This window comes from Pelodiscus sinensis, chromosome 3 (assembly GCF_052426305.1).
Source record: "Pelodiscus sinensis isolate ZL-2025 chromosome 3, ASM5242630v1, whole genome shotgun sequence".
NCBI lineage: Eukaryota > Metazoa > Chordata > Testudines > Trionychidae > Pelodiscus > Pelodiscus sinensis.
The window spans coordinates 58,141,834-58,158,845 of NC_143054.1; the positions used below are offsets into that span (position 1 = coordinate 58,141,834).

The 17,012-nt window shown below is 41.8% G+C and overlaps 1 protein-coding gene across 1 annotated transcript in view; it reads left to right on the top strand.

The window, feature by feature from the left end:
* Positions 1 to 17,012, top strand: part of PHIP (PHIP subunit of CUL4-Ring ligase complex) — a 308,497-nt gene that overhangs the window by 119,022 nt on the left and 172,463 nt on the right. Inside the window, exons 16-17 of the mRNA XM_075923789.2 lie at positions 13,667 to 13,795; positions 15,165 to 15,390. Coding sequence (XP_075779904.2) covers positions 13,667 to 13,795; positions 15,165 to 15,390 — 355 coding nt within the window. The remainder of the gene's footprint in view (positions 1 to 13,666; positions 13,796 to 15,164; positions 15,391 to 17,012) is intronic.

The window sequence follows — 17,012 nt, forward strand, 5'->3', positions numbered from 1 at the left end:
ATGATCGGACAATAAGCCATGGACTTAAATTGGAGCAAGGGAGTTTTAGGTTGGACTTTGGAAAAAAACTTCCTGTCTGTCAGGATGGTTACCCATGGGAATAAATTGCCTAGAAAAGTTATGGAATCTCCATCATTGGAGATTTTAAAGAGCAGTTTAGACAAACACCTGTCAAGGTTGGTCTAGGTGGTGTTCGGCCCTGCCATGAGTGTAGGGTACTAGACTTGATGACCTCTCAAGGTCCCTTTCAGTCCTATGGTTCAGTGAGTAGACAAGGTGGACCCAGAAGAGTGATGCAAATAGAGGGTTAACATGGTCTGTGCTATAAGCTAGGAAAATGATCTGTGCAACAGCATTCCGAATGAATATTCCAAAAGACCAGGTTACATTTGTTAACATCAGAAAGAAGGATGCTGTGATGATCAAAATGTTATAAAGAAAGACTCTTCAAGATAATAGGTATAACCTGTATGTGATGACACAGAGATTAAATTAGGCTGTGGGTCTGAATAATAGGCAGAATGATTGTCCAGAGCGAATGAAAAAGGAGTCAGTTGGGAGGGCTTGCATTGGTCTTCAGTAGCTGTGATGGAGATTCCCATTCTGTTTAGGTGTGTGATCTGTAGACTGTTAATACCAGTTTCAGAAAGTGTGTCTGTTGCCCGGGAGAGAGAGACCTCACACACAAATGCCAATACTGCAAAAGATTGACAGTGAGAACTAGAAAAGCTAAGGATTATCTCCAGTTAAAACTCATGATGCTGGAAAAATCCCTTTGTCCTACTTCTGATCCTGATTCTTTGCCTCAGCAAGACTTGCCTAACAGAAGGTGATCTCAGACAGCCAGACTTCCCCTGGTACCGTCAGCACATAGAGCAGTGGTTCTCAAACCCGCAGACCTCCAGGCTGAATGCAAATCTTTCCGCCAACCACCAGTTGTTAATGGAAACTCAGTTATATTACATTGTTATGCCTGAGCCATTTTGCTAGTGCTGCAGCTAGGAAGAATAATTTAATTTAAATTATTAAACAGATTTAAGTGTTTTAACTTTCTCATTAATTTATCAAACTTCATTTTAAATAAAGTAAAATATTGATTTGTCCCCAACAAAAAAGGTTTCAATGTTTTATTTATTACAGGGGTGGAGAACTTTTCTGGGTCAGAGGCCACTGACCCACAAAAAAATCATTTGGGGATCACACAAGTGAGAAGCAAAAAAAAACTCCTCCAGAAACTACCAGCCCTCACTGATGTGTTCCCCAGCTGACACACTTCACTCATTTGGCACTCCAGCCACACAGGGCAAGGAGAAGGCACAGGGAGGACTGAGGTTCAGGACTTCCTATAGTCCAGATTTACTTTTCTAGGCTTCTAGAGTTAGTAGATTTTTGTGGACTCCCTAATGCTCTGGGGTGGGGACAAAAATGAGGGGTTCATTGTGCGGGACAGGGCTGCCAGCGAGTAGAATAGGGATGGGGATGCAGTATGTGGTCAGGAGGGGTGGGATGCAGGCGAGGATGAGGGTGTGTGGTCTGGGTGGGAGAGAGCCTGCTTCTGCACCCTGGGAGCAGGGTGTCTGCCTGGTGGGGGGGAGGGAGCAAGGGAGGGTGCAGAGTGTGGCCAGGAGGGAGAGTGCAGGAGCAAGCTGGGTGTGTGGGGTCTTGGTTGGGGGCAGAAAGGTGAGCGAGAGGGATCGGTGTGTAGGGGTCTGGGCATGAGGAGGATGCTTATCTAGCTTCGCACCCCTGTTGCTCCCATTGGTGGGTGATTTGTAGAGAGCTGCTTCCTTGTAAAGCTGTGCTACTGGTAGTAGGAGCTGCTCTTATAATACACTGCTACTGGAAGTAGCACAATCCTACAGGCTATTGTTTCTAACCAGAAAACCAAATCTTTAGAATTGCTACCCATTTCAGCACGAGGGATTGGGGGGGGGGGGGCGGAGGGAGAGGGGGTACTCTGTTGTTCTCTGAACTGGCTTTGTGTTTGTGGCAACCTAAACGGTACCTTGTCAATACAGGAAGTTTTGAGATTCCAGATAGTTTTTTGTGATGGTACAGAGCAAGCCATGGAGTGGGGTGCACTGGGCACAGTGCAATACAGAAGCGTTTCTCTGTTTACACTAGTTCTTTGGTGAGAGATGAAGGTGGGGGACAGAGTCCCCTAGTGACCTCACTCCTGGCTGCAACTCCCTGATCTCCTGGGGAGACAAGCAGGCTACTCCCCTGGCTTCTGAAGGAGCCCTGATCTGCGTGGCTGCCCTACAGAGCAGCCATTACCACTTTGGAAATGTAGCTACCTGCACTGCTGAGCAGAAGGCAAGATGGGTAGGTACCGTGGTGGAAAGTCCTCCAGGTTCCTCTGCATGCTGATGGCACCAGCACTGCCGCTTCCAGGGCTCCTCCAGCGGCTAGTGCAGCTCCTACAGGTGGCGGGGCCTGTGGGCAGCGTGGAGAGGTGGATGTCAGTTTCTTGTCTAGTGGAGCCAGTTTCCCTGGGGTGGGGCTGTGGCAGTGCTAAAGGGCTCCTGGCAGTGTTGTGGCACAGGAGCTGCTACTTCCCCGCTGGGCTCCGCTGAGACCACCATGCAGGTAGCCTGGCCCAGTGGCAGCAGCAGGGAAAGCCGTTGTCCCAGCAGGGTGAGGGGGGAGCTCGGCTTCCCCCGCCTCCATGAAGCAGGGAAGCAGCATGGCCTCCCTGCCTCGTGGTGGGGCACTGAGCTCAAGCTGCAGGCCATCTGGGAGGCCATGCTTTGAGAACTACTGACCTAGAGTGTCTGACCGTGAGGCACCTGGACATTCTGCCACTGGGATGGCCTGAGAAGCAGAAATCCCCTCCCCACCACAGTCTAGTCTAAAGAAGGTACAAAAAAAAACCCAGCCTGCTACCTCAGCACTGAGGAAACTGATGGAAACTTTGGCTGCAAGCAATGCAATGGCACCTCCTGCTGCACCAGTATATTGCAGCAAGTGCATAGCACCAGCAGCAATCATAGTGACTTCAAACCAAAACATCCCTCCTCTGTTGGCACTGAGCTTATCCATGTTGCAACAAAATTGTCAGCCATGCTGACCTTTTCAGCACCTCTACTCCAACCAGACCAGTGCCAGGCCTCACCAGTACCACCGCTGAATTGGCTTCTGTCTCCAACAGTGAGCTGGAGGAGTTGGGGCACAAATGTGCACCCCTACCATTCCTAACCCAAACCTAGACCCTTGCAACAACAGTCCATAGCATGGTAACTTCTGCAATGGGTTCCCCACTTATGGCTCTTCCTCCAAACTGACCAACCATATTGGGACATTTGGGCATTATACAGAGCCCAGAACATGCAGCTCTTCATCACTTCTAGATCTGGAACACCAAGATCACACAGATCACCTTCACTTTCTGCCCTAGCCTTCCCAGAAACTTTCGAAGACAAAGCAGACACAGTTGAAGAGCCACCAGAGAGTGACACCATCCTCCTGCCCCCATCTCCTTTTCCTCTCCTCTCAAAACTGTCTCCTTCTCCCACATCGGTGATCAGCTGACATCCTTCCAGGAATTATTTAAGCAAGTGGCAGACTAACTAGATGGTTCCCTGGCAGAACTGCTGGACACATATCATAAACTGACTAATATTCTTTATGCATCTCCTACTGCCAAGATTGTATCGTCCATAAGTACTGCTATCAAGAACTCAGTGAAAACTGTTTTGCAGATTCCAGTTACAGCTCCAGTTTCTTGTGAAAGATCAGACAAGATGTATTATGTACCACCTAAGGGAGCTGAACTTTTCTTCACTCTCCTTGCCCACAATTTACTGGTTGTGGAGGTGGTTAATCAAAAGGGAAATAAATATCTGAGTAGGGCCATTCTTCCTGATAGAGATTGGAAATGCCTAGACCTATTTGGCAGGAAGGCCTGTTTCTTGGCGGCAACTGCAGTTTTGCATAGCAAATTATTCTGTTACAACATTTTTGCACAGATAACCACTTTATCAAACATCTTTTAACAGATAAAAAAGAGCAATATAAAGCTAACAGAAAGGACCGTCCTTGCCAGAATGACCTTGCAGGCTTTCTTTGGACATGGCAGCCTGCTCCATCACCACATCTATAGTCATGTGGAAGGCAGCAACGTTAGAGGATGTACCTTTCAAAGGTTAGATATTCATGGAAGACACAGAAGCAATCTTTCATGCTCTTAAGGATTCCCATCTCACATTGAAAACCCTAAAAATATGTGCTTGTGAGAACAAAAAGAAACAGAGTAGATTCTCTACCCAGTGCTATTGCACTGATCCTATGTTGGCAGTGCCTCGACTGTTAGAAAATCCACACTGACTTTCAGGAATTATTCTATTCGTGAAGACATGTAATGACAGCCAGTTAGAGAGAATGTGGGCCAGGATCTTACCTGCTATAGACGATGAGATGCCCCAGTGGTCATCACAGCATGCACAGTCACCTTTTCTCTTATATATGAGTACAGTTGGGCGTCTTTGAAGTCCTGGAGGTCATTCTCCCAAGTGGTGCTGAATAAATGGGTGAGATGGCACATCAGCTGGTTACCACTAGTTTTATAAATTTCTTGTGGGATTGCATCACTGCCAGGTGCCTTTCTGGGTTTCTTCTGCTTGACAACTTTTTTGTTCCTCGTCAAGAATTGTCATAACTAGCTGTGACTCAGGACACTGAGGAATCTCTTCAAGAAGGCAGCTGCTGTTGAACATTGATGTCTGGTTTAATATATTATGAAAAAGTTCAGCCCAGTGGTCAAGGATTGTAGCGCTATCTGTAGTAAGAGTGTTGCCATCAGTAGAGTGCACTGATGTAGAGCCAACAATGCACAGCCCATAGACTACCTTCAGCCCATCATAGAAAGCTTTAAAATCATTACTGTAATCTGTAACTTGAAGTTTGACTGCTTTACGTTTCCCCCAGTCCTCTTTGCTGTAATTTGACATGTGCCTTCTGCTTAGCTTACATGTATGCTTTGGAGACATTCTCTTTGTTGATCTAGACCAGGTGTGTCACATGCATTTTATCAAGAAGAGCTGAAGCATCTTTGTCTTTGTAATGAAACCAGTCCTTGTATTTATTTTCTTGGAAACCTAGTATTTCCACAGAATTTTTGTAGATTGTTTCCTTGAGGTTAATCCAGTCCTCCTCAATAGTGGATGGCTGCTTTGGATCTTCATTATTGATGACTAAGGAATCGTGAAGACTGAGTTGAAGCAATGCTTATGTCTCAGGCATTTCAAGTTTACCTACATCCAGCTGTTTTTCCTGTCATACAGCAGAATGATGACATTTTGATGGACAAAGACTCGAAGAGATGACACTGCATACCATGTAATGGTCAGATGAGGAGCCAGTTTTACGCATTGCGCCAGTCAAGTTAACATGAGAAATACGTCTTTGTTTTGTAATGAAGTCTTGACAGTCATATGCCAATGCTTAGACTGAGGGTGAATCCAAGATACTTTGTATTTGTTTGCCTTTTTGAAGAGCATTCTTGCAATAGCAAGCTCATCCTGCACACAAGTTTGAAGGTGGAGGGTGCCATTTGAGTTCTTGGTTCTAATGCCATGATGTCCAAACACTTTTGGCCATAGTCTCTAGCATTAAAATTGCTGAGTGTACATATCGCTTGAATTTAAAAGGTACCGAAGAGATCACTAGTTTCAGGCCAACATGGATAGAAAGGCAGAGTGGGCGCAGATACATTAACAAGTACAAGGCACTGTCCCTGCCTTAGTCGAATCTTTGTCGTAATGTGGGGGAGGGGAGGGTAGTTGGCTGCATGTGCTGACTAAAAATGCAGGGGTGCACAGTTACCTTAAGTGGAGCACCCACAGGAGGTGGGGTGGGATGAGTTCATTGGAATAGTTGAAAGGGTTAGATGAGGAGAAGAGCTGAGAAACTTCTGCATCTGTTACAGGGGAAAAAGGCAGAGAATTGTTCCTAGAAAGGCAAACAAATACAAAGCAACTTGGATTTACCCTCATTCTAAGCACTGGCACATGACTGGCATACCTCTTTTCTCTTGGAAGAAATCTGTGAGCATCTCTATGGAAAGAGAAGCAGGGGAGGCTTGAAGAGGGAATCAGTAGTCAGATTAAGTAGTCAGTTAATGGACGGGAAGTCATGGAAAGTCTGAGTACTGGGGAATGGAAGTGTTGATGGATGACGCTGAAAGAAGTTAAGTAATGGTCGGAGAGGAGGATTTTAGTTAGAGTTCAGAGAAAGCACAGCGCTTGATGGAGACCATGTAAAATTGAATTGAACCAGGGTTCAATTGAATTGAAGAGGTGAGAGTGAGGAAACTTACAGCAAAGGAGGAGATGCCTGGGTTATCAAAATGAAAGTTGAACTCATTGACAGTGAGAATGGGAGTTTGTGAGGTGAGAATGAGATCTACCCAGAAGCAGAAATCAGAGAGAGCCTGAAACAAGTAAAGAAACAGTATTGGATCCCTCAAACACAGTTTAATACTTTTCACTGATCACAATCTGGGCTCTATGCTTGAGATGGCAATACTGAAAAAAAATCGATATCCAATAAGAGTTGCTTTAAAGGTAATCCATATTGCCAGACCCTACTGGCCAAATATGGCTTTTTAACTTGGGACAGGGTGGCTCCATTTATATTGAAGCATGCACGTGACAGCTGATGCAGAGACCAGACATCCGCTTCCTGTACTTACTGACCATGGCTAAAGTCAGTGTTCTCCCCATCCAAGCATTATATGGACAAGTCTCAGTTCCCCCTCAAGTCATACAAGAGCTTAGTGGTTGGACAGGGGAATGCAAGAAACCTTTCTTGCTTCCCTTCCCCATTGATGATACTTAGCATAGATGCTTTAGAGACAGATAGGATCTGCCCATCTGAACAATTTGCAGATGCATATGATCTGGTTCCAAGTTGATCTGACACTGCATATGATCATCTTGGAGCCCAGGACCTTCTGCCTGGCTTGTATAGCGTAAATTCCTGTCTTGTAGGACTCAGCAGTGCAGCTCTTGATGGACAATATGGTGCACTATATAAACAAGGAAGTCCTTGGTCAGCCACTCTGCCAGGAAGCCATTAAAGCTGTGGACTCGATGGCATCACCCTGGGGTAACCCCACTGCCTTTCTACTTTCTAGGAACCAGCAACAGCCTGACTAACTTCTGAAGCAGGTATACTTTCCCAGCCACAAGTGATACTGCAGACATCTGTCATAGAGCTGATATTTTGCTAGTAAGGGATTCTCCCAAGAGATCTGTTCACTATAAAAAACAACACTAAGTTCCTGAACTTCTGCTCCGTGGAGGTGTAGGCTGTTGTGTGTCCGCATTCCTAATTGGTCTTGTTCCTACTGCAGTGGTCTCCTGATTCTCCTGCTCCCTGGAGTGATCTCCAAAGTCAAATGAGACAAAGCCACACTGATTCCAAAGCCATACTGGCTCAGATATTTGTTTGTGAGACTTATTGCATATGTCCATTCAGTCGCTCATCCATCTTGTGGGGGTCATTGGACTTGATATCTTAGTATCACGGTCAGATATTGCAGTCATTATACCTGACAGCTTGAATGTTGGATGGCTGAAATCTACTGTCAGGGACAGTGCTGTACAGATTCAAGAAATCCTCATATAAATCAGAAAGCTGTCTCCTAGGATGATCTAGTTATTCCTCCAAATGGAAATTGCTCTTCTTTTGGGTAATCCATCATTATCTGGGCTGAGTGGGGCTGCATGACTCTTGTTTACAACATGTATCTCAGGATTGGGCCCTTATAACACTTAAATGCGAGGATGAAACATTAAAATATACAGAGTAAAATTAACTCAGACATGTCACAAGCACTTGGTATTTTCTGTTAATTGCTTTATAAATGAATCAATATATTCATGTTTATACCATTAAACTTAGACTAAAAAAATACAGAATGGATACTTGTATTTTGGTATGTAGAATCAAACGCACAGCATTATTTTATTTATTTTAGTGTGTCCTGTAAAAATATGCTTATTTATATATTTTCTCCTAAATCTTAAGATAAATAAATTTCAAATAATAAAATACAGAATGTGCAGTAGGGCTGAATTTTAGTCTTACTCTAAGAAACATAAATTTAACATTTCACCATTAATATTTGTGACTTTGTGTGTTGCATAAATGTAACTTTTGTAATTTTGTTTTGATTTAATTTTTAACGGTCTACATAAGAAATTTCATGGAAAATCTAATGCCTTAAGATTTTTTTTTTAATCTGTCAGACTAGCCATATCCTTAAGAAAGAGAGTTTAACCTCTTTCAGTGTACGCACAAAATATCAAAAGTATGTCCTTCTTGATACAACACTAGCTCAGATTCATCTTCAGGTTTCGTCATGAGAAGCTAGCCTAATTGCTCTATTTAGGAGCTATGCAGTTCACTTGGAGATTGCCCAAATATTGGACATAATCATTGTTTACTCAAAGGATAAACCATAGAGAGTTGTCTCAAACAATTTTTGGGTACTTACGTGTGTATTTTCATAGGGCATAGAACAGTGGTCCTCAACTGTGGGTCAGGACCCCGTTTAAAAGGGATTACAAGGGCTGGAGTAAGATTTTCTGGGGCACAGGGCCAAAGCCTGAGTCACACAGTTTGGGGCCAAAGTCTAAGCCTGAATGGTTCAACCCTGGGTGACAGGGTTCAGGTTACAAGCACCCCCACTTACGGCTGCACCCATTTTTGAACATATTACTTAAAATGGTCTGAGTTGAACTCAGAACCTTCAGTTTCTTTCACCTATATTCATTAGCATTGTGATTAGGGATGTGAAAGTATAACCGTGTACACATTAGGATCAGTATACTTTAATACATCCTGATTTAGACAACAGTTGGTGTGTCAGATAACTGAAGTATTTAGTATCTGGAAACCAGTTTTTGTTTATTATAGAAGGTCTGTTTTAAATGCACCTGTACTTCAATGACAAGTATTTGGATGAAATCAGTGGGAAACAAAGTTAAACTTTAGTACCCAAAGTTGTATATGAATTTAAAATTTGAATGAAATTTTATACAATACTTTGAGAAGGTGATATTTGAAATTTAAAACTGTTTGAGATTGTCCCATAGAAAATACAATTAGCCACATGCAAACGATGAAAGGGGCACTGTCAGTATATCTAGTCAGTGTGCGAGGAAAAGAGATGAGAAATGAAAATGCTACTTCTGTGCCTGGGGCACCCAAGTGAATTTTTCAAGTTCTAAAATTTGTATGTAATTCTTAATAGTGTCTCTTCCCTCTGCTCCTTTTTCTCTGTTAAAAATCCTCATAATCAGAAGTAAGTTTGATGAGGTTTCCATAGTGAAAAGATAAAACTTTACGGAAAGAAAACAAATGCATGTTCAGTTATAATATGAGACTTGTAACAAATAGGATGGAAAAATTCCAGACAGCATTATTAAGATGCCCTTTTATATATTTTAATTTTTTAAAACAAATTAGAGTCCTTTTTCCTAGGGTGTCCCTTTGGTCTTGTATTTTGAATGGAGGTAGTTAGGACTGTTCAATTTAATATCTCTGTTTAGTGCCCTTAAATGCATGCTCTTAGCACTAGGTTGTGTGATGATTTTAGTGCTGTTTTAAGTTTGCTTGTATCATTCTTCACCTCCTTGACTCCTCTTACCTTTTTTTAAGTGTTTAGAGTCAGATAAAATTTTTGCACACTTATCGTTATATAAGGTTAAGAATATAAATATAAAAGTGAAGAAATTCAACTTGGACACATTAGATATATTTTAGACATTAACAGCATAAACAGCACAGATGCAAAATGTAGGCAAGCTAAGGGTCTTATGGAAAACTTCAGTACTTGAATTTGGCTTTCGTGATCTCTGCATGATATTTACGTTCGGAAAATTTTTCAGGGTTATGTTGGCAGATGTTGTCCCTGGTAATGCAACTAGAACTACATGGGTGGACCCCTGCTCCCACATAGAATCCCCTTGAAGTCAGTGGAGCTCTACGTAGGAGTACGGTTCTACCTACACAGTTACGGTTGCAAAGTCAGGGCTTTTGGGGGGATCTTTTCTCCCTCTTCCTTTTTCTTGTTATACAATTCAAAGCAAAAGATTGGGAACTGACCTGAAGATATTCTCCTTTATGGAATATGATAAAAGTTGTTCTACTAAAGCTGGTTCTGTCAGTCTTTTTTTCCTGGATGAATTCCATTTTTTAAAAATAGTTTCGTTTAAAAATGGTATTTTTAATATTTAAGAATTGTCTAATCCTTATTTTTCTTAGAAGAATCTACTTTGTCAGTGTTCTAACATCCACTAATTCAAATTAAATGGGTTTCTTCCTGCAAATTGTCAATCAAGCAGAGGCTGCCTGTTACACTTGAGAATTTCTGCACACTCATTCTCCTTCAAGGAATCTGTTGTGATTTCCAGTCTTTTCTTTTCTTTAGCAACAACTGAACATTGCTGCATCACTGCATAAAAAAATGGAAAGAGGTGAAGAGTACAGATGTGTCCTTTTATCTCTTAATAGTATTGTGCTGATTTATGTCCAGAAGTTCTGGAGATATACTGGGCAGCTTCACCTTTTTTTGCCAAAACACTATTCCTTTACCAGTCCTCTCAACATGACTTCTACACTTTTAATGATTCAGTCTAGTATAGCCAGTTTAATCTAATAAATTTAGCAATTCCTCCAGCATCATGACTCCTATTTAATGCCTTTTGCTAATTAGGCATAACTTTTAATGAGGCGTCTATCCACGATATATTCTATTGAATTGTTGACTTGGATTCTTTTCCTCTTGACATTGATGATAAACCATGAGAAGAATATTCATGTGCAAAACATCAACCATTATCAGACACAGGGATTCGAGTCCTTTCTAGAAGAAAGGTTGCAAAAAATTAGAGTCCATCTGGGATATCTCAATGGGATACTTCCTGTTTGTCATATCTGAAGTGGTTCCTCTGGACCAGACTTTATGGGAGCTCATACCAGTTGTTACTTGCACATGTGGTTTTATTCTGTGGTTTTAGAATGCAAGATTTATTTTCCTCCCTATGTCGAGATCCCTATGAGCACAATAACTAAATTTTTCATGGATTCTATAGTATATAATTACACTTGATTGCTGTGACTTTGGGATGCAGGTTTCAAAGTGAAAAATGACTTAGGATAAAAGTTTCAGAGAAACTGTTTTTCATTAGTCCACAGCAAGTTGGTCCTACTTATCCTGATTTTAAGTTTCAGGATGTTACTTGTCATCTGTGTTCAGAATAAATATAGACCTCTCTTTTGTTGCTTATAGAAACAGAGAGGAATCACGATGGCAGTCGCAATAGTTCTCACTTGGCTCAAGATGAAGTTAATGAAGAACTTATTTTGACTAAACTGACTAGCTGAGATGATATGCCATATTCCCCTTCTCCCACCTAAAAATGTTTGACCATTTTGCCATTAGAACATTATGCATGAGGTCTTTCCTATGTAGATCTGTTCATCTTGGAGGAAACCTGCAAGTTTCTTAAATATTATAAATTATATCTCTTTTAGAAGAAAAAGATCATTTTAGTCATTTTTTCTTACCCGTTACGTTTATTTCTTTTCTCCTTTTCCTTCATTTCAGCTTTTGTTAGGATCCTAGCATGCCATTCAGACAAGAATGTAGTAACATACAAATGGTTCAGGAAAGGCTTTTATTTGGTACATTCAGATTTAATTGATGGTTCTCATAAACCTCCAAGCTCATAGTTCACCATACCTAACTTAGATCCAGATTAGTTACAAGAGACCAGAAAGAAGACTCTTATTTTGGGGGGGGTGGAGTCTTGTATGCAAGGCATTCAGAATAAATTATGTGGGCCAAACACTGTTGTGGAAACTCCTTAAAGACAAAGCTGGCCACATCTATAGACTAAGCACTGGTATATATTCACCACTGAAGAAGCTGAACATCCACAAGATAGGATCAGTTTTCTTTTTTGTGGCTCCCTGAAAAGAATGTATTTAGCTAGTGTATTTTATTCTGTAACTTTTGTAGAAGTTTCATGAGAAGAATCCATCCAAGCTAGCTTTCCCACAAGAGTGGAAATGCTTGATTTAATATTTCCTCTGAATTTCACCAGATCCAGGAAATAATTCTGCCCAGTAATTGCCTCTCCAAAAAGAAAAAAATATTAAAATGTTTTAGGCTTTTAAGAGGGACCCTGAAGTTGTGTTTAAGGAGGACTCTGCAAGGCTTATTTCTGGGCAGAAGTTACCTGTCTACTTTATCATAATCATGGCTTTCTCATTGAACAAAAAGGTGAGCAGCCTTCCTGCTTCCCCCCCCCCTCCAAAAAAATCAGTAAAGCGGACTACATTGTTGTATCTACACATTCACTAAGCTTAAATTAATTCTGCTTTCCTCAGCCAATTTGGTATTAAGATGGCTCTCTTGAAGGACTAATCTGTTTTTATTTTCTGACTTTCCTGTGAGATACTTCTGTTAAGAATTCTTTCATTCATAGTGGAGTAGCAAATTGCATAGAGAGAGAACATAATTGCATAATTGTTTGCTGTGTTCCATTTTACTTACCCAGAAACATATCTCAGTTTTCTGGGAAAAACTGTTTAGTGAGAGGAAGTATAATATAGTGATTTAAAGGGACTGGGAGTAAAGAAGAGGCTTTGTCATGGATATGTGTAAACCTGTGCCTCAGCTTCCTAACTGGTAATATAAGTATATTAGTGCCTACCTTATAGGAATTTTGAGGCTTAATTCAGTAATGTTTGAAAAAACATTGCCTATGTTGGAAGGTACTATGGAAGTGCAAATTAATGTGTGAATTGAATTCCATATTTTTTGTAAGTTTACAGGCTTGCCATATTTAAATAAAGAATTTTTGTGTGTCTTTAAAAGACAGTGCAAAAAGTTCTTGATGGGGGAGTGTAGAAAGGGAGTATCTGAAGAGGTGCTGCAGAAATGAAAACTCAGCGTGGTGATGGGTCACCTCTGCTTGATTGACAGGTTTCAGGGAAAAACAAAAACCCATTTGTTCTGGCTTAATGGAACTGGAGAACAGAAAATGAGTATCAGGTAAAAATTCCTTTTTTAAAATTTTTGCAGTTCTCCTTTTAAAAACTGGAGTTAAAACCACATAAATCTAAAATCTCAAAAAAAAGTAGGAATTTTAGAAGCAGGCCTCTAATCTTTATAATATGGGTTGATTTATTCAGTGCATATCCTAGTGGAGAAATGTTAACATCACAAAAATACCATTGCAGTTGATGCTGATTGACAAATATAACAGGCAGAAAATAGAATCAGTGTAGTGACTGAAACTGTGACCTGGATGCAACTCTTAGATTAATGTATTATCAGGATATCTAGAGGGAAAGTTTTGTTCTCATCCTTGTTCTATGCCTGCTCTCGGTTAAAGTTAGTCCGTTTCTACTGCTGTTAATGTGGCATATTTTATGAGTACTATAACAAAAGTAACTGACAAGTAAATTTCACTGAAAAGTAAGCCATACTAAATCTGTCATCTAATAGTATACTGTCTTTAGATTTTTTTTATGTACATTTCAACATCAGCACCACAAGTTTGAGATTATAACTTAGTATAATATGTCTCCCTGGTTTTTGATGATTGGTATTTTGTTTTTTGGGGGGGGTTACCTTAATGTATTTCAGATTGAAGGACAAGGACATGGGGCAGTTTTTGATTGCAAGTGTTCTCCTGATGGCCAGCATTTTGCATGTACTGACTCTCATGGTCACCTTCTGATTTTTGGCTTTGGCTCCAGTAGCAAATATGACAAGGTTAGTGCAAACTCAAAATATCCTTTTCACTGTTTAAGTAAAAAAATTATTTTGTATGCTTTTTGTTGGAAAAAAACTTCTTCCCTTTTATTTTCTCTCTCCCCCTCTCTTTTTCTCCCCCTCCTCCCCCCACCAGCTTATACAGTATGGTATGTTTCTATTACTTGGTGCTGCTTGGTACATCCTGTTCAGCAGCAACCATGTCAAGTTTACCTGCATAAAACAAAAGGAATAGATATACATTTAATAATAATAAACATTGGAATGCATGGTGCTTTATGAAGCAGGTTGCATTTATATACTACAATGAAAGCATGGAAGAACATTTTGCAGAGTAGTAGTGGGGAATGTTGCTGGGCCTGGGCCAGCCCTTCTGGGAACTGGAGAGGAAACACTATGCTCCCAGCTGCACCCTCAGCCTTGCTCCTTCCTCCGTGCCTTTCAGCTCCCAGTTCTGCTCTGCCTCCAGACAGATCTGCTCACACCCCTGTTTTTTCCCCAGCCCCAGTTCCACTCTTCCTGCTGCTCTGTCCCCAGCTCAGCCCTCATTCCGTCTCTGCTTCCCTAGCAGCTCTACCTCTAGTCCCAGCTCCTCTTCATTCCTCAGCTCTCCCTCCCCGAGTCTTGCTGTTAAGAAATCATTGTCCGTGCAGTAGTGTCTGTGTGTGGGGAGGTAGGGGTGTGGACAGATTCCATTGATGGTAAGGGAGCATGGCTGCAAAAGTTTGCTCACCATTGCTGTAAATCTACTGTATGTTATAGTAATGTAATTTTAAGTAGGTTGGGTTAATTTGGGCAATTCTGGATACTTCCTTATGCTTATATAGGCTCTTAGTAATTACAGCTTGACTATAATGTGGCTTAAATCAGTATTTGTATAAAACAAACTTTTTGAAATATCTTCCCTGATAAAGATTTTAAGAATTTAGTTGTGTGTATTAACACATGGTGTGGAAAAATATCAATACTAAAATGTTGTAAATAATTTCCAGATTATCTCCATTTCACCTAAAAATGCAATATCATAACTAATAGTGAGATGTACAATACATCAAAACTTGTAAACTACCTAACACAGTTTTATGCTGCTTTTTGCCAAGCATTTGTGTTTTTAGAGGGAGGTTAAGGGTTTTATTCCACTATGCAGGACAGTACAAAAATGACTCATAAATGGGGAAAACTTAAACACATTGCATATTCCCCTAGAAAGGTGGTCACATAGCTCACCTCATTTTTACAAAAGTATGCATATGTATGAACCACTTGTTAGGAAAATACATTGAATACTTACTGCAGAAATCTTTGAATATTTCTATTTGTAATCAGTTTTGTGTCTTGTAATTAATCAAAACGTATGTTTACGTTACAGATAGCAGATCAGATGTTTTTTCACAGTGATTATCGGCCTCTTATTCGTGATGCCAACAACTTTGTCTTAGATGAACAGACACAGCAAGCTCCTCATCTCATGCCTCCCCCATTTTTGGTTGATGTTGATGGCAATCCTCATCCATCAAGATACCAGAGATTAGTTCCAGGTCGTGAGAACTGCAGGGATGAGCAGCTTATTCCACAGATGGGGGTGACTTCATCAGGTATATAGAATTTAAGTTCAGTATGCTATAGCATACATGAGCTTTGAGTATTGAATTCATCATATGGAAAGTATAGTGCAGTGATTCATGTGTGATTTAATAGAATTAACATGAATAGAACTTTAAAATATTGCAGCTATGTTGATCACATGAATTAAGAAAAAACCCTCCTTTTTTGTTGTAGTAAATCTTTATCCTAATTGACAACTAAAAAGGGAAGAAGTAATGATGAGTGAAGATGTGGTACTGGTTGCGAAGGGAACTGCCTCTAAGAGCTGAGAGTCTACACTTAGTTGAGGAGAAAAATATCAGATGAGATTAGGGATTTGACTTGCTTAGGAAAACCTCATCTGGAATCAAGGAAATGCCGGCTAGTCATTCAGTAAGACTAATTCCTCAAATGATTCCTCATGTCCATTCCACATGGGTGTGTATGCAGCACATCATCAGGAATTTTCCCTTAGCAGTTGGGCTAGCAGGAGAGCCCCCTGAAGTGGTGCCGCTATATTGGCTAGTATATATCCCTGCTGGCCCTCCACCCTCTCAGTTCCTTCTTACCACTTGTGATGGTCATTGGAATGTGTTTTTGCTCTTGCTCTGCAAGCGCCTCTTAGCAGTTTTCTCTTCTTGTTCAGTTAAAGTTTCACAGTTCATTGTTCTTACATAGTTGTTAAGTGAACTACTTAGTGAAGAAGTACTGTGGCACGGGGCTCGCTTCGTGTCTGGTGGGGCAAGGCTTCAAGCCCTGTGAGAAGTGCCAGAAGCCTATGCCCTGTGGTGACTCCCACGGAGCCTGTCTCAGGTGCCTCAGTGAAGCCCACCTGTCCGAGCCATGAAAGCTCTGCAGGGGCTTGAAGCTGTGTACCACGTGAGAAGGAGAGTCTTGCTTAAAGATCATTCACATGGAAGTGGCCCTGTGCCTGGCACTGGTGTCTGACGTGGCACCGAAAACACAGAGCACACTGGCTTCAGTGCAGGAAGCACCTATCTACTCGTGCACTTTTCCAGTGCTGCGTGTGCCTGTGCACCAGTCCCAGTTCCCAGTGCCCCAGAAGAGGAGGAGACCTTTCCTTGAGGTATGTTCTCTCCGTGCACCCTCAAGCGGGGCATGTTGCACCGGCAAGCATGGCACCACTCTAGCTCTTGCCAAAACTTCAGCCTTGCAGGGAGCTTCCTGGAATCCTCCACTCCGGACACTTTCAAGGTGGCTAGAGACCTGATTGGGCTGACCTTGTCTCTGACTGCAGCACTGGGCCCAGCCAAGGAACGTGATATCAGGCAGCACTGGTCCTCAGCCACAGCACCCTGGCCCCAGATGTGAGAGGGCATCGTCGCCTCACCCTGGCGCTGTTGACTTTGACGGCACCACCTCCAGTGACTGTACCAGCCTCTGCTCCCACCCAAACCTATGCATCAGCACCAGCACCGGACTTGGCATCAACGCAGGGTCCCCGTGTGGTACCGACCCTGGTGCCACGTCCTCCAGCTGCTGGCTTCTCTTCATTGAGTGGACCGGCACCACCTCCTGCCATACCTCCACCTCCCCTTCGGCACCGAGGGAAGCTGAAGTCCATGGCCCAGCATGCCCTGAGACCAAGGTTGCCAGCCGCCAGTGCCATTTC